Source organism: Trachinotus anak, unplaced genomic scaffold, assembly GCF_046630095.1.
Source record: "Trachinotus anak isolate AG129_WGS33_773 ecotype Australia unplaced genomic scaffold, CSIRO_AGI_Tana_v1 ptg000021l, whole genome shotgun sequence".
In the NCBI taxonomy this organism is placed as follows: domain Eukaryota; kingdom Metazoa; phylum Chordata; class Actinopteri; order Carangiformes; family Carangidae; genus Trachinotus; species Trachinotus anak.
The window spans coordinates 22,052,801-22,071,081 of NW_027273872.1; the positions used below are offsets into that span (position 1 = coordinate 22,052,801).

The following is an 18,281-nucleotide window of genomic DNA, read 5'->3' on the forward strand; positions in this document are numbered from 1 at the left end:
TTGTGTTATGAAAGGCAACGCTGTTGCATTGTGTGTAGGTAATGTGTGTGAATTATCACAGCTCCTGTAGTGTGGAGCAAGACAAATGGACTTTAATCCTATTGAATCCTAAACTCTGAAACAGTGATTCAAACTTTGTGACTTTGGACATAAACCTATAGTTTGATGGGAAGAATGGTACCGCTCCTGTCTGTCTGCGTAATGTGAAAGAGCCAGCAATTAGCTTAGCTTAGCATTAAGACTGTAAGGAAGTGGAAACAGTTATTCTGATTCTGTCCAGAGGTAACAAAATCCACCTAATTTGTGCAAAAACAGAAATGTAACAAGTGTTTTCTCCAAAATGTTGAAGTATTCCTTTAAAAGTCTACTTGTGACTCTTCATCACAGGGACCAGCCTTAGTGAGTTATGAGCAGTCGAAGACTAGTTTTCCTCCTCTGGGTGTTAAACTTTGAAGGATTTTCAGTGGAAAAATACACAAAATTACATCAAATAAAAAGGTTATAGTGAAAGGTACAACATCAAAATTCATTTTGTGTAACCGAGTTTCTTCCATCGTATTGCTTCACGGGTTGGGAACCACTAGCTTAGAGAGCTTCATGCTGACCTGCCAAACCTACTTCATGCACGCTGCAGCCGAGGTTCAAACAATGCTCCATTGTTTGATTCCCCTCTTTTTTTTTCACAATCTACGTGCTGCATTTGCACATGATAAAAACCATCTGAATATGCACTATTCAAGAACTGTGTTGTTAACGAAGTGTGGTTTGGATCAGATCCCTCTGTCCTTCTCACCTCTGCCCTGTCAGGACAACAGACGGGCTGTTAACACGTCTGATGCAACCTCATCGAGCTGTTTCAGCTGCAGCGCTGTGGGTCATGAGGTGTGTGTGTGCGTGCTTGTGTGTGTGTGTACATGTGAGATGCAGATAAACAGGCGTGGTGTCAGGCGTCTTGTGACTGCTTCTTTTGTTTATGCAGTCATAAAACACACTCTTGTGCATCGTTTTTTCTCCAACCCCCACTCTCTCAAACACCATGTCTTTATCCGAGCTCTACTGCCCTCAGTACTTTTCCCCTGTTTTTCTCCTGGTCAACCTGTAACCCTGTTTCACCCATAATAAATGTCCATTTTGCCTTCACAGTGATGAAATATTTATACTTAACAATAAAGCTATTATAAAATCAACAATTCATGCATTTAATCACATTTGCAGAATTTGTTGTGGGCAAAATAAATAAATATAAATATATAAATGAATATAATAAAAAATATATAAATATGCTGATGTGATTTCTTCAAAACGTTGTCAGGGTTAAATTTCAGAATGAGGCTGAGCCATCTGGTAGCATCAACAGGAGAACACAATGTCATGCAACCTTTGTTCTAGGTCAGCCTCTTAATCTAACGACATATTAACTGAATGAGCCAATGTTTGCAGAAGATCCTGTCCTGCTCTCTAAAGGAAGAAGGAGGGTGACGAAGTCTCTTCTAAACACCTTCACCACCTTCAGTACACCAGTCTAAGTCAGTACATATTATTTTGTTTAGTTTTCACAGCTGCAATTAAAGACAATAATAGATCGTAAACATCTTAATTTGTCGGCGTCTGAACTTCTCTCTTCCTGTCACTGGTCAGGAAGCTCCTCGGCCTCTGGGACCTGTCACCCACCAAACAGTTCATCGTAGAAAATGTCAAATGAAACACACTCTTCTTCTTCTTATTTGAAGCAAATGTTTGTATTTATTTAATATTTTCACATTTGAATTCAGACACAGACAAATGACACTCATTTAGGGTCTCTGTACAAAACCTTGATGAATTAAATGTTGGATTTTAAATTACTAACCTAAGAAGAATGTAGCAGGACAGCCACTGAATATTGTGATTGCTTCCTGAGCAAGTGTTTATGTTTGTTAGTGGTAATGGTCGGTGTTCTCAGTGGGCTCCCTCAGAGGCTGAGGTTCCTCCAGGCTGTACATGAGCGTGGGCTCCCTGCTCATTGGCTCAGGTTGGTGCCACTCGCCATTTATGAGCGGAGGAGCACTTGGTGGGGCACTTGAAGTACTTGCTAATAGGTGCCCCATCTCCTGCTGAGGAGGCGGGGTGAGGCAGAACTCCTCTTTCTCCTGCTGCTGCAGGTGTCTGAGGATGGCCTTGGACAGGAAGTGAGGGTCATCCTCATGCTCATCTAGAGGAAGAGGAAAACATGATGTGTTTTGTTTGAGTGTGCTGCCTCTGATCATTGTCACTGTTATGAGCTCACTCTGTTTCAAAGGTGCAGCTTTGTTAGAGCAGTAATAATCTAAGAATTTGGAGAAACTGGCTTTCTCACTGTCATCATGAGGCCGAGATAAGAGGAACAAAGCACTGACACTCTGACCTTCAGTCTTCCTTTTAGTTGTACACCGTGCAGCATAAAGCTGCTGTGTAACAAAACCTTTTTCAAAAATACATCAGTTGTAAACACACAAATCCTAATTGTCGGTCCTTGTGGGGAAGTGGATAAGCTAAAAAAACTAAAATCCCCCTAAGAGCAGTCTGTCTCATGCCACAAGGTGTGTTCCCTTACACAAACACACACACAGACACACACTTGTCCTCGTACCATTGAGGAGGATGAGTTTGTAGCGGTTGCGACACTCCAGTGAGTGGTCCAGGATGTCCTGCAGGGTCCTGTAGAACAGCAGGACCTGCTGCCGGCGCTCAGGCTCCCCAAAACCAGCACTGCTCTGCTGGGACATGTTGTAGAGTGTCAGCAGAGGCGTCGCATACTCCACCACACACTCATGGGCCTGTTGACACACACATGCACACACACATTTAAAAAAAACAAACAAAAAAAAACAGAGGTAGATGCATTTCCTGGACAGATAATCCTTTAAAAGCTTGTGGGACTCTGGCACCAGAAATGTTCGATTACCATATTTTACAGGTAGATGGTGCTGTTACTGTACTTCAGGGAATCTGTCCTCCACTGGTGAATTCTCAGGTTTAACCAGGAGGTGGTACTCACACTGTGTACAGAAGGGAAGTCATGTACTATACCCTGAATATTTTACTTTTGAATTTCAAAATGTGGCCTCAAAGTATGTTCAGAACAAGGAAACTAATACCGTTTATGCTGAAATGTTAGGTGTGAAATACAATCTAATCAATAAATCTACCAATAAAGCCATCAGTCAAGAGGTAAAATGTTTCCTTACTATGTAACTTAATACTATGTAACCACTGCTGAACAGCAAACACTATCATCACAAGCAACATTTATTGTACATGACAACAGTTACTTACTGTAAATGCAGCACACACAGAGAAGAGTCATAAAGTCAGTGAAATGACTCACGAATGTCAGTTTATAAAGTCATATCGGTCCAAGGTTGTGTAAGTTGTGATAAGTTCTTTTTTATTGCTTATTAATGCTACATTTCAGCTGTAAGAGGAAGAATGTGTAACCTCAACTATCAACAGTTACACAGTCTCAGTTAAAGACTATCGTATTATATAGGTATTTTTAATACATGTACATATACAAATTTTACTGTGGGTATTTCATATATGTTATAAATGTATATCTTCATGTATCCAGAGGATATATATATACATATATATGATATAGGGACATAAATGTCATATATTACATTTCTATATGGGTAATGTGGTGGGGTAGAAGTGTGAAGATAAACATGCACCTCAAACTTGTACCTAAGTGCATTGTCGTAAAAACTGAACATCCATCATCATCATCATTATCATCATCATCATCATCATCATCATCATCTTATTCTGTGTAATGACACATGCACCTGTAAAATACAGCCACAACACTGTTCTGGTAATCACTTTGAAATAACTGGTGGCTATTTTTGGTCTGACATGAAACACAGGATGCTTTTATGAAACTCCAAACTTCCTTTCCCTTGACTAAAATACAGAGCCAGTTTCCAGTACAATCACTGTTAGATTTGCTACATCAAAAACATTGAATATAGAACACCCTGACGTGCTATCTTGAAATATTGAAAAAAAAAAAAGTACAGAAACAGTCCCTTGAGTCTGTCACTTTACTGTGACTCTCTCTCTCTCTCCATCACATTTAAGCTGTGCGGTCTTTACAAATCTGATCAAAGGAGAAAATATCAGCACACTGAGTCTCTCAGCCCACACTGGCAATAAGAAAACTGACACTGAGTCGAGTTACAGCACAAGTAGTTCAGCATTCAACCCTCAGTTTCTCTGATTACCTTATTTAATATTGGCTGAATCGTTTTACTCTGAACCAGAGGAGAAATATTTGTCTCGGTGTCTACCTGTAATCTGATACAGATAACCTATTATCAATTTAACTAACCTGTAACTATCATTTTAGAAAGAAACTGTCACACTGTCATTCCCACCTACCATCCCATGCTCGTCCAGTACTCTGTAGACGCTGTGCTTGTAGACCCGGCCCCGGACTCCTGCCCTGTCAATCTCGTTGTTTGGGAGGTTGTCATAAAAGCGGATGTTGTCGTCCTCGTCTTCCAACTTGTGAGAGATGTTGGCGTTGAGAGGAATGAGGACCAGGAGCTTCCTTGAGCCGCGGCCCCAGAAGGGACCACTGGCCTGATGGGTGGCATGAAATGATGCGATGGAATCCTCCAAACCTGGGAAAAGGTACAAACAACTTCATCATTTATATCTGTTCATTCACATTCATTTATATCTATACAATCACTAGAATTTAGTGCAAAGTGTAATATTAACACTCTATGAATCACAAGCTGAACCATCCCCAAAGATTAATATTTGGGGCTATTGTATTCACCTTAAAGGTTATCTTAAAAGCAGGCTTATACAGGATATCTACCTAAACTGACTGTATTATATGGGTCCACAAATGATAGGTGTGTGATTTAAGAGACAAGGAGGACAAACCAAATATCCATATTTTGTGTGTGTGTGTGTGTTTGTGTTCTGATGTTACTGACTTGGCAGCACCAGTTGCAGGTAGCCCAGGTAGAAAGACCAGGCCAGGCCGTGGGCCACGTTCATCTTCCTCCCCTCGCAGATGTCTGACACCTCCACCTCTGACGGACCCTGCACATGGACCACAGAAACAGCTGGAGAGATTGTCACAACACCTCACCTCTGCCCAGGAGGCAAAAGAAAAGGGCATCCCTGCACCCAAGCTTCCCTTTCCTACACATATTTTTAGATAGAGAAAAGCAGGAGTCAGAGACAGCTGAATGCTAAAAGCCTGGGATGGGTTGAATTCATCATGCTGCCAGTTTCTGTGAAGAGTGAGCAAAATTATACAAAATTATACAATTCTTTGAGGATAGCATGAGCACTATGGTCATTGCTGATGACGACAAATTTTGAGTCTATTTTTATTCCATTGTTGCCATATCAATTACAATCAACCACTCTTTCAGGAAGTGTTCTTACACAGGGACTCTTCCGTCTGAAGTGTAGTCCTCTTATGCTAAAACTGAGCTATTTGTCATTTCTACCATGGTGCTCTGAGCTGTAAAAATATAATGAGCTCTGTGATGATGACCTTTCTGATAAAAAACAGTCTAAACTGACCAGGGCTGTGAAAATAGAGATTCCCTTTCCAGTTTTTCCAGTTGTCCAGGACAGGAGGCACCTAACCCTAACCATAACTAGTAGAGACAATGTAGAACTTTCTTTTAAAGTTGACTGAAATATTGCTGGTCTCTCTTCCTGTTGTTTTTTTTATTATTATTATTTTTATTTGTGACAAAACATGATAAATGAAAAGTAGCAAAGAGAAAGTGACAAAGTAGACATTGTGATCATAAAACATAATAGACAAAATATGTATAAGATATTAGCTAAATTATATGCTTTCATGCTAGCACAAGTAGTATTGTGTTTCACGGATGTTAGCCCATGTTAGCTTGGACTGGAGGTCTGTGTATGGTAGAGGGGTTTAGTGCATGTGTGACCAAATTCGTAACACACTGAACCACCATTGTCACTGAATGACTCTGCAGTTTCTAGCAGTCTCAGGTGCTTGAACTGAACAGAACAATTTGAAAGAGCTAAATAATTTGTAATTACACCTGTAATGTGTGGGTGCAGGCAAAGAGGGAGGTGGTTCTGGGACAGCAGGCCCAACTCAACAAAATATCAGTTATTGAGAGGGTACCCACCTGCTGACCCCATAGACTTGTCTGCACTCATACACTTACACTCAGCTTCATATTGAAACCATTTTTCCTCTTGTAAGACAGGTCAAGGGACATGCCAGAGGGGCTGCTAATAAGTAACTGTATGAAAGACTAATGGAGCTAAATAAGCGGGGAGAGCAGCTGGACTACTGAGCGGGCCGGTCAGATTAAACTACCTATCAATCCAGCGGGGCCAGCCAGTGTAGAGTAGCAATATAACGTATATGTAAGATGTGTAATCCTACACATGGCTGGAGCAAGGCCAGAGCTGTCAGAGGCCTCATATGTGACGGCACACCCTGACACCCACTGCAGGGTCTAATGACAGGTCAAAACATCATTTAACATGAATGCTGGGTTGAGATGAGATTTTGAACAAACACTGGTCTTTCATTTTTATCTCTGTGGGACAATACTTAACATTAGCCCTCTCAAAAGTGTCTTAGATTAGCTTTTCTTAGCAACATCAGAACCATTTCTCTGGGGCAGCGATGGGCAGTGAAGCTAAAACTGGTCTGAAGTAGTTTTTTTTAATTTAAGATTAAAAATTTCACATATAAACATCTTTCTACATTTTGCCTAAACTGTACTTAGCAGGGACCATAGCAGTTACATTAAGAGATGCCTGCATGTTAACTTAAAGGGCTCTATCACTGTTTTCCTATGATGCAGCCTATTTCCTGCAAATTACTTTACTATGAATTACCAGTTCCCAAAGCACGCTTTTGGGTTTTAGAGCTCTCAATGTATTTACCATATAAAATGTTTCCATTTATGGTATTTATGATGGCGTGGATGGAAACTAATCGCAGCTTGGAAAGACACTCAAACATCTACTTTCTAATGTTCAAGAGATTTTTTTTTGTCTGTGTTTGCATTACAGTGGGAGAGAAAAACCAAGATCCCAGTGGTGTCTGTGTGTCAGGTCTGAATCTCACCAGGACTCCCAGGCTTTTAAACAATGCATAAAGGACAGAGGCCAGGAAAAGGAGTTTCCAGCATTGGCCTTTGTGTGGCAGAGGATGTCCAGCCAGGTAGAGCAGAAGGCCTGCCAGTCCTGCAGCCAGCAGGGTCTTCCCCCCCAAACCACAGGCTGGGAGCACGTGGCTCAGCAGCTGTCGACGTTGGTACCTGGTAAAAATAAATAATTAGATAAATAAATAACAGATGGAAAAAGGGTACCATTGTCCTCATTACTATGTCTGCACTGTGTAACTGTTGAATCCTCAGTTTAGCATTTTATCATCAATGAAACATTTCATCAGTTTAGAGAAATTTAAATCATTCCTGTAAACATCCTGTCACTGAGATCAATGTTAATCTCTGCTTTGTCTATATCTGGGTTTTCCAGCAAAGGTTCAATAGTTCAAACTGATTTACAAATCTTTAAACTGTTTTAATTTGGCCTTTGGTTTCCACCAACTGCAACTCACCAGCTAACCACTACCTTTGTCAGTTTGCTGTATGCTGATGGACAGGTAGTGCACAGGAGGTTTTTAATGTGTATTTTTATTTTATTTTTTTAGAACTGCAGGCCTGAAAAACCAAAACAATGAGCTGAAAGATGCTAAAATGCTACAGAGAGCTGAGGGGAACTGCAGGCTTTTACTTTACACAATTACTGATCCATGGTTAATTAGAACGACTTTAAAACAATGCACAGACCCACAAATACAAAAAATACATTTGTGTAGAGATATATCAAAGACAGACCAGACCACAAGCATCACTCTGTCTCTCCTCTTGATCTCTCACCTTGTGTGTGAATGGAACAGCATTTCCTCTGCCAGCAGACACAGCCCATGCAGCAGAGGGCCAAGGGTCAGGATGAGTATAACCATAGCAACCCAGCCAAATAACCTCTCAGGAGACAGAAACACTATGCACCCTATTGTTGTGGCAGCCAGCACTGCAGCACACGCCTTGGGCAAGTTCCCACGAGGTCGAGGGATCAGAGCGTCCTGATCTCGGAGGCATTGCATCTGTCGGGGAACAGTCACCCAGTGTCAGGGCGTGCTTTTATACAACCAGACGTATCAGTCGCTCAGTGTGAAGGGCTGGTAGACCAAGAAAACAAGTCTAAACCGTATGAGAAATGTGTGTTTAATGTTTCCTCTAAAGTTAATTTTGGGCATTCAAGGTTCTCACCAAACAGCAGCAAAACATTACATACTAAAGATCATCATTTACAACCTCAAAGGACATCATCATCATCAGCAGCAGCAGTCGATACCTCAGTATGAGCTTCTATGTTCATCATGGTGAGTAAATATAACAGAATCAAGCCAGAAGTGTGGGGTTAGAATATGTAGGGGAATGTACTGAGCCTTTAAAAGATTAAATTTACTCTGAATTGCTCAGGCCTTCTCTGCTCTCTGTGAACTGAAACTTGTATGTTGTACATCTGGTTCGGTGGTTTCAAAGAATGTATTTTTTTGCCTTGTTAATAGAAATACAGGTGTTATGACATCACGGACAGGGGCGTTGGAGAGACATAAAACATAGTGGAAAGTTTCGATGTACAGAAGAGAAATGCGAAAGTGATTCACTTTGATCTACCCTGAAATGATTTTTTCACCAAAGCTGTGTCTAAGATCTTGAACTGTTTTAGTGGACAGCACGTGTTACTCCTGAGCTTGTTATTCAACAAATGTGTAGAACTAAAAGGGTCTTTATCATAGATCCCAACTAAAGACACGTTGTAAAGTATCTCTGTGCAGTTTGTGATTCCTTCGAACATTGTTCAAACTATAATGGCGTAGTAAAACAGATGCTTGCCCCTCTGGAGTCTGTATGAGTATACCTATGCATGTGTACACAATTACGTCTATGTGTATGAATGTTTATGATAATGATTCTCTCCTTCTACATGTCTAGGTTCCCTACTTAAGTGGACGTGTGTGTTGTCACCTGATAAGGCTGTTTAAAATTAACTGCATCAAACACAACTTCTGACTTTAGTGAAAACAGACTTGTCTATAATGCCAATATTTGGATACAGTCCAGAAGCTGTGGTTAGTAGATGTGTGCTCTTTGCCCATCTATATTGATATTGTGCAAGTTACACACACCCACTCAATGAAATCCACTCCACAGTGCATTGAAATGTAATGGAGCTATGATGAGGTCAATGTTCCGTTAAGTGACGTGTTAACGCTGGTTGGGATGTTGAAATAGCCAAAGACAGAGTTATAGCTAAGCTCCCCCACCTATCTAAGATCTTTGACAATGAGATTTAGAGTGCATCATTTCACAGAGACAGCAATGGTCAAAGTTACAAATGACCTTCTAATTGCATCACTTGTCTCTGTACTCGTCTTTGTAAAGTACAGTCTGGACCTCCTCTGTATGGAAAGTGCCCTAAGAGCACTTCTGTTATGATTTGGTGTTGTATAAATGATGCTGATTTGATCTAACACAGTTTAATGAAGCTGTAGGTTTAAAGCACACAGCCTTGGTACTGAGACTGTGAATTTGGTCATTTTAAAAAGCTTCTGTCAACACCAACACTCTCTGATTTCCCTCTGAGATGAGAAAATCCCTCTGGTTACTGGCTGTGATGATGTCTAATGCCAGCGTGCCCAGCAGGGAGAAAGAATACTGAAGCAGGGAACAATCAGTCCAACTCTATCAAAGGTTAATATCATTGTACATTGACAATAAAGGCATTGAAATGAGATGAGAGAAAGAAACGCATTTAGAGACTCACCTTGGTGTGTTTTCTGTGATCCAGATTAGAGAGCTATCCTTTGTGTGCTGTGCTCCGTCTGCCTCCCCCACCCTGCTCTCTCCACCCCTTTAATTATGATCCAACAGTTTCAGTTTCGATTTCTGTTAAACCTGCTCTCTGCTCGTATTCTGATGTCATCTGAGCATCACAGGAACGAGAGAAGGAGTGGGAGCAGGTGGTAGGGAGAGAGTTTCAGGGTTGTCACATTTCATCCAGTGTTTCTGCCAGTTCCATGTTTTCACTGTCACTAACTCTCATGTTGTTTCAGACCCAGGCGCACGTTCTGCCTGGTTTACCCGCCTGCTGTTCCCTGCACACACCTGTTCCTATTTACCTGATGTGTGAGTGTGTGAATGTGTGTGTGTGTTGCACAACTTTCTTTTCCTGTTCCTGCCTGTTCGTCTGACACTGATTCTTCCTGCAGTCCCTCTGTGCGGCTGCCTGCCTGGTGTGTTTGCCTCCAGTAAAACTCTGTACTTGCCATTATTGACTTATTGGGTCCTGATTTCTCAGAGCAGGAGAGAGAGAGAGCAAAGATTTATGAAAGAGAAAGTTCACACTATAAAACTATAAATATTTTTTTAATGACATCTGACTTTAAACCTTTTATTTTGAAGTGTCAAGTTAGCTTCCACTTAAATTGCCCTTGATGCATTTCACAGTGGAAAAGAGGTTAAAGTGGCCATTTTGTGCCCTGTTGTTTTCATCCCCTGGATCTCAAAGTGAAAACCAAACTGAGGTAAAAACCAGTGTACAGATTTCAGAAGAGCTGGACTCAGGTCTCTGGGCCTTTGTTGGAGGGTTGAAACATTGTTCTTCTAAAAATGTTTTCCACATTTGGTGATATTGGTGGAGGACTCAGTGTAACACATGAGTTTAAAATCTCCCGTAGGTGTTCAGCTGGGTCTGAGATCTGGTCCTGGTCGGATTCACCTCTTCATGGAGCAGATGGAGCGTTGCTGGGCTCCAGTCAACCCACACTAGACATGGAAGCTTTTCCCCATCATCACGTTCTGAACGTGTGATTTCACACACGTTACAACGTACCATAACACCTCTTCTACAAAACCTTCAATACTGTGACAACACAGCTGCTAGATTACCACTGTATATTACTGCAGTACAACGTCTTGGTCGTGAGCAAAATGGAGACAACATTTTTCCAACATTACACTTATCTAAGCCAGCTTACTCAGTGTTTTTATTTCATTTATCTTCTATCCAAACTTTCAACATGTTGATGTTTTGAGAGTGTTTCATGTCAGACAAAACTAACACAGAAGTAGAACTGAAGAAGAGTTATAGGCAGTGAGAACATGTTTCCCACTGTTGAGGAACTTATTGTCAGTACAGTATAAAGATGTCACTTTATTCTCTAGTGTAAGGCTGGATTTGTCTAGACTCTTGTGACAGACTGAACTAATGAACTAATAAAGAAAAAGAAAAAAACACATAATTGGCTACAGGTTATTCTACTGTGTGAAAAAGTATAAAGATTAAAGATCTTTTTACGTATTCGTATGAATCCAAAGTCAAGAATTGGCTGTATTTTAACCTCTTGCATGTACAGCTCATTGTTGATGATGCCCGACAGGATCCAAACCAGGACAGCCAGCGCGATGGAGGAGCAGTGGCTCAGCAAAATGATCGAAGTGGAGGAGAAGATCCAGCTCCTGACGCAGGAGAACACGGAGCTTCAGGTAAGTCACCTCAGCTGATCATCTTGATTTGGAATAATGACAGCTTGTTGATAAAATACTCAATATATGTTTGAGTATTACCCCTTACTCTTTACCCCCTCCCCTATCCATTTCCTTAACCCTTAACGTTCATTACTTCTCCCTCTCTCCTTCTATCCACTCTTACTCTCCCTACCCTCTCTCCCTCTCTTTCCCCATCCATCCAGCACAGTGGTGATAACACCATTACACCTCTGGTTATCACCTATAACAGTATATGAAGCTGTTCCTGGTCTTTCCCCTCCCTCCCTCTCTCTCCCTCTTCCTCTCTATGTTATATAAATATACACTCACTGGCCACTTTATTAGCTACACCTGTTCAACTGCTCAATAACGCAAATATCTGCCAATCACATGGTAGCAACTCAGTGCATTTAGGCATGTAGACATGGTCAAGACGACCTGCTGAAGTTCAGACCGAGCATCAGAATGGGGAAGAAAGGTGATTGGCTGGTGAAAGCTGGTCTGAGTATTTCAGAAGCTGCTGATCTGCCGGGATTTTCCCTCACAACCATCTCTAGGGTTTACAGAGAATGGTGAGAAAAAGAGAAAACATCCAGTGAGCAGCAGTTCTCTGGGTGAAAATACCTTTTGATGTCAGAGGTCAGAGGAGAATGGCCAGACTGCTTTGAGCTGATGGGAAGGCAACAGTAACTCAAATAACCACTCATTACAACCAAGCTCTGCAGAAGAGCATCTCTGAGGTGAGTATATATATCCATCTGAAAGGCTGTCATTGCATGTTGATCATATTTACAGTGGGTTCCAAAAGTCTCAGACCACTTTCCCACAATGTGGAGATAAACATATTGAAAATTAATGACAAATTAATGAGAAAACATAAATAAGAATTGTTGTATGTATATTGTTTTAATTAACCTACATAAATAAATTAAATATATAAACATATGGTCATTAACATGTGAGATCGCAACATGTGATACCATATAAAATTCATCATATAGCTATTTTTGATATGTGCAACAGACAAATTTTACTATGGGTATTTAATTTATGTTATAAACTTATATTTTCATTTATGTATATATGTGACAATAATATATCCCCTTATAAGTCACATATATGGCAGCATCACTTTTGAAATATGTCATATATGTCATTTATGTATGGGTGGGGCTTAAAGTTTGCATAATAGGGTCTGCTGTCACAGCAGGTTCAGCCCCACCTGTTTGTGGTGTGTTTGCCTTTCACAGGATTTTTCATGCAAATATTGGACAAACAATATGGCAGAACAAGCTGAAGTCTGTGCTCCTGGTTTTGACTATGAGCTTCAAAACCACTCTTCAGAAACTCACGGGTGACACCCTCGGAGGCTATGTCCATCTTTATATATCATATATACAGTCTATGATACATCCCTGCTACAAGACCACAGAGTCTTAATTCACATTATTTTCACCCTTCATGCTCTCCAAATACAAAAGTCTGCATTTGTTGTGTTTCTCAATTATTGAGGTTTTTTTCTGTCACTTATTTAAATGTTAAACTGTATACACTGTAGAATACACGTGGCTCATTTGCACTTTGGTCAAACTGTTTAATTTTTAAAGTGAAACTATGAAATGAAAGAGAAAGTCAGTTACAACTCTTCCAGTAAAGGATCTAATTATAGGAATTGTAAATTAAATACATACATACAGTCGAAGAAGAAGGTAAATGACTGTCACTTAGTGTCTTTCCCAACCTGGGTACAAAGGATCATGAGAAGAAACTAAATTCTGTTATACAAAATGATCCTCACTTTTTTGACTTTATTTATATTTAATGTTTTTTCCTTGTGAAAACTGGCTGGTCTCCTATAATGAATGAACAGTCTGAGCAGGTAAAACCACTCTGAGCTGCTCAGGGGTTGCAAGGACACATGGTTCATATTAAGGGTGTTGGAAGTTGTTGTACATTCAGGTTATGTGAGCATGTTCTTCATGTGATCTGCCAACCGCATAACAGGTCCAGTCAGTCTGACTGGCTTTAATGAAGCATTCATTTGTAGCATCGGGGTGGGTCTTGTGGGCTCTGTGTGTGTGTGTGTGTGTGTGTGTGTGCGTGTGTGTGTGTGTGTGTGTCCATGCTCAGTGGTAAGGAAGTAAAGGCACCGTATCCATACCAAAGGTTCATGCATATTTTATTCAAGAGTAAAAAAGTGGATCGTCCCATGGGGCATGCTTACAGTGTTAGTGACTGGGGAGTCAAAACAGAGAGAGCAGAGAGAGAGAGAGAGAGAGAGAGAGAGAGAGAGAAAGTAAGAACCGTGGCACAATTTCTATGGCACAGGGTCTCCCAGGGGGGTTCACCTCTCCCAAAGAAGCACAACAAGATCAACCAAGGAGCAACGCAACATGAAGAGCAACCAGCAGAGAGAGAGAGCTTAAATATTAAGAATAATGTCCATAATAAATAGAATCATAATAATCATAGAATCATAAATATCATCAAATAACAAGAGGAATCATCAAGAATTATGATCAGAGAGAGTACACTTTTTTCCTTTAAATTGTGACGGCAACACACCGGCTCTTCTGTTAAAATGTGTCTTGCTGCTTTTTGCTTTGAACAGCGCAAATTTTAACCATGCAATCATGCTTATGGCTGCCTGAATACCTGTGCCTCTGTATATAGTATGGTCATTCATCAATGCTAGTTTAATATTTGTTTATCATTATTCATATTTATCATTAAAAACAACTCCTGTACATCGACAAAGAAGAGAGGAGAAGAACGTGGACTTGACACTTTGAATAGAAGCGTACTGTCATTCTGTACAGCGTTGAAAGAAACCGGAAACACAGGTTGTGAAAAAGGAAAAAAAAAAAAAGTGAAAAAAAAACCAACAAAATTTAACACAAAATGAATACAAAAAATAAATTAAATTAACAATATGTACAAAATAAATTATTCATTATTCCTCAGTTCATTTATATTAGCCAGAAAAACAAGAAGAAAAAAATTCCTACCATAGTGAAACACAGAGCACAAATATAATCTTCACATTATTATCAAAGAACTTAACTCTGCATGCACTGATGCGTTAATATAAATGCTTTACAAAGACCTTTTCTTTTGACTTCTTCTTGTTGTCTTGGCTGCTGCCTTCACCAGAAGAGTCTGTTTCCTCTGTGAAATATCATTTCCTGGTTTTAAGGCCGGACATTCCCCGGCCATCACTGCTGTTTGGTAGCAGACAGCAACACAGGAAGAAAGGAGGATGTACAAAGAGAATGAGTAGAGTATAACTTCACATTTCAACTCCCCCTGACTCCCTCACATACGTAAAGCATCCTAATTCTGTTATACTGCATCTTGAATCCTGTGACCATATGCATCAGATGTGCAATAGAACCTCTCTATGTATCCTATTTACACACGACAGGTAGGGAGAAACACTTGCTTCAAATCTGATCCGGGCCCCGTTTCACACCTTTCCACAGACCAAACTGGCCTGGGACTAGAGTTTTTCTTTTTTCTGCTTTTTTTCCGTGGGGGGGGTCCTCCACTTGAGGATGGATGCAGTGCAGTGCTACAAAAGCAAACGGGAATCTCCTCCCGAGAGGAAAAAGTACAGTAAGGGCTCAGATTAGACTGCAGCTGAGATTATCTCCACACGTCTCTCGCCGACGGATAAACCACCACACCACACCACACTACACATCCAACTTTTTCTCACTGTTGCCTGGCTGATGGCGAGATCTGCAAATCTGAGATTTGAAAACGAAAACACATTTACATGTTGAAGCATGTGCACGCACGCAGGCAAGAATATCCACAACCCTATAAAATCAACCCATCACAAGTTTGGTTCCACTTCCTGTTTTGGGATGCAAACAGGAAAAAGAACCATACATGTCTTTAATGCTCCCACCCGTGATCGCCACGATCCCCACCCCCGTTTCCCCCGTGCAAACACTAGACCCTGTCCGACACAACACACACCACTGACACAGCCACTTCATGCTGACACTGTCAACCCACTGGTGACCCCCAACATACACGGTGACCACCAGCTCCTTCTGTTTTGCATGGGGAGTGTTTTTGTAGTTTCTTTCCTGTTGTGGTGCAGGTACATGGGAGTTGTAGTTCTCTAAATAGGGCTGATCAGTTCAGTGAAGAGACTCAGCCTTTGGTGGTAAAGTCCGGGTACGCTCATGCCTTTACATACAGCTGAGGGCAACAGGAAAGGGGTAGGTAATCGTGTGTGTGACTGCGTGTGTGTGTGATGTTGTCTGTAGCCCATTCAGTGTGTGAAATACTGTGTTTGTGTGTGATGCATTTTTCTTGTGTATATATGCCTATGTACACGTATCTATAAATATGGTACCGTATCAGTGTTGTAACTGCAGGTATGTGTCTGGGCATGTGGGAGTGTATGTCCATCACTGTATATTGCTGTTGCTGTCGGTCCCATTGGGCTCTCCCATGTTCATACGGCCCATTGACAGGCCCACGCTGTTGACGGCGTCGCGTCGCGGCGGCATCCTCTCGTTGATCCGGTCCAGACCTTTGGCCTCCTCGAAGCTGCTGATCCGATGCTGCGGGGAGAAGCCTCGGATGGCTGTGGAGACAGGCAGGCATGCGCGCACACACACAGACACACAAACATACATACATGCATGAGTTAATGTCCATTACAAAATTTAGCAGAACCTTGTGTATACAAACCCCTGGGAGCTTTGAAGGAAATATTAAGAGCACAGAAAAGCATTGAAATTCCAAACCACATTTTATTCACTTAAGGAATATGAATATGCACACATTTCAAGAGCATCCATTCTGGTCTCATTAACCTTATAAATACTTCAACACACACCACTAAGAACAATTTGGATCCTGATAGTGCTCCCTTTAGCTGAAGCCATTTTGGGTTTGGATAAACAAAGTTCTGTCACATCTACAGGAGTCCTACACCAAATATCCACACACGTCAGCCAGTGTTCATCTGTTGTCTGAATGCTGAGCTAGGATTAGTTTGACCTCGTGGCTCACAGTGAACGTGACAGTCAGTGCAACCTGGCCATTGATCCTAGATCAGTAGTCTGAGACACCTGGAAGGTAAGCCATTATGAGACACAGTGTGGAACAAAGCACAGCTGCACAGAAGCAGTCGTTCAAACATGTCTCATTTCTGTAAAGAGTTTCTGACACTCAGCCATTTGTTTGGAACTATTTTTATTGGAGGTTAGCAGTTTCCCACAAAAACAAGAATTTAAAAGAATGGACAAAAGTCAGGTGTCAGGTTTTCCGTTTCTCTCAGGTTGCTTCCTTGTTGGCTTTAGTTTTGTATGTTTGGTTAGTCTTTTTCAAATTTGTCACTTTGTCTCTTCCTCATTGTGTTCGCTGAATAACATGCTGGTGCACTAGAAGTTAGTTCTTAAAGGGGCACTCCACTGATTTCACAGACGATGGTCAGTTTACAACTAGTCATGGCTGGATGATGTCATCATGGCAATCTCAGTTTGGGCTTGGAGACTGCAAATATTTTAAAGGAATAGTTCGCCATTTTGGGAAATACAGTATTTGCAGAGAATGAAGGGAGAAGATTGATACCACGCTCATGTTTTTATGTTAAATATGAAGCAAGCAATAGCAGGCCATTAGCTTAGCTTAGCACAAACAGTGGATAACCTGTAAAGCTCTGTAACTATCACTTTGTACGGAGAGTTACTGTATGTGCTGTAACTATTTTTTTGCCTGGCACAGTGACTTCCTGAGTTTCCCTATGGCAACCTCACACTGACAACAGGACTTTCGCTGTAAAACCACAACCTATCATCTGTATCTCTGTGTTTGTTTACACATAACACAAACTCCACAAAATATTGTACCATTCCTTGACCAGAAGTTTGCATTACTAACTGGTTGCATTTAGTAAGCAGGGAGGGTCTAACGCTATAAAATTCATGTGGTCTCAGCAGAACGGGAAGAATGGAAATATGTTCTGTTATCCACGCATGGGAGAATTCCTGCATTACTCCAAGATGGTTACTCCCACCTCAAGGTTTGTCATCTCATTAGCCTAAATTAGCTGCTTTGGCTACTCTCAGTCTGGTTTTATCCTGTCCCTTAACTTTCTGAAGTGATATAAAATCATGGAGTAAATCACTGGAGTACCCCTTTAAATTAGACTCATAGTGAACCAATTAAAAGCATGGAACCGATGACCAGGATGATCAGGACCACCTCTTGTAAAGGCATTTAACATCCAAACCAATTTCATGAAAATAAGGAACAATCATGCTTGGACTTGAAGCTTTGAAATCAGCTGCGGCCTCTAATGAGGGGGAACCTGCGCCACTTTTGAACAACGGCTACTGTCATATTACCTTTGCACACGTGGAGCTACTCACAGATACAGTATGCCACTGTGTTACACAGCGGACATCTAGCACCCAGCTACAAATCATATTACATAACAGGAAAACATAAAACAAGAGATACCCATAATTTATTTGCTTAAACAAATTATGGACTGTAGTTGAAAAAAGCCAAAGACAACACTAGAGGTACGAACACAAAAGACTACAGTTACAGACTAAGCGTGCAGAGTAATCACTAAGTCTATGTACACAGACTATAATACACTAGACACAAACACCATGACCACAATCTGTTCACTAGCAC

At 41.0% G+C, this 18,281-nt stretch overlaps 2 protein-coding genes across 4 annotated transcripts in view; both read right to left on the bottom strand.

Moving 5' to 3' along the window:
* Positions 1-1,720: 1,720 nt before the first annotated feature.
* On the bottom strand, positions 1,721-10,029 carry sting1 (stimulator of interferon response cGAMP interactor 1). The gene is made up of 7 exons (XM_071458215.1): positions 9,889-10,029; positions 7,935-8,161; positions 7,118-7,310; positions 4,971-5,079; positions 4,402-4,646; positions 2,609-2,795; positions 1,721-2,191 (listed from the first exon to the last, which is right to left on the bottom strand). Exons 2-7 carry the CDS (start codon positions 8,159-8,161, stop codon positions 1,917-1,919), a joined length of 1,236 nt encoding a protein of 411 aa, XP_071314316.1. The 5' UTR covers positions 9,889-10,029; the 3' UTR covers positions 1,721-1,916.
* Positions 10,030-13,774: 3,745 nt separating this feature from the next.
* The window catches only part of ppp3cb (protein phosphatase 3, catalytic subunit, beta isozyme), a 32,599-nt gene continuing 28,092 nt past the window's right edge, over positions 13,775-18,281 (bottom strand). For all 3 annotated transcript variants that reach the window (XM_071457179.1, XM_071457181.1, XM_071457180.1), the window contains one exon: positions 13,775-16,215. In XM_071457179.1, coding sequence (XP_071313280.1) covers positions 16,037-16,215 — 179 coding nt within the window. In that variant the 3' untranslated portion in view covers positions 13,775-16,036. The remainder of the gene's footprint in view (positions 16,216-18,281) is intronic.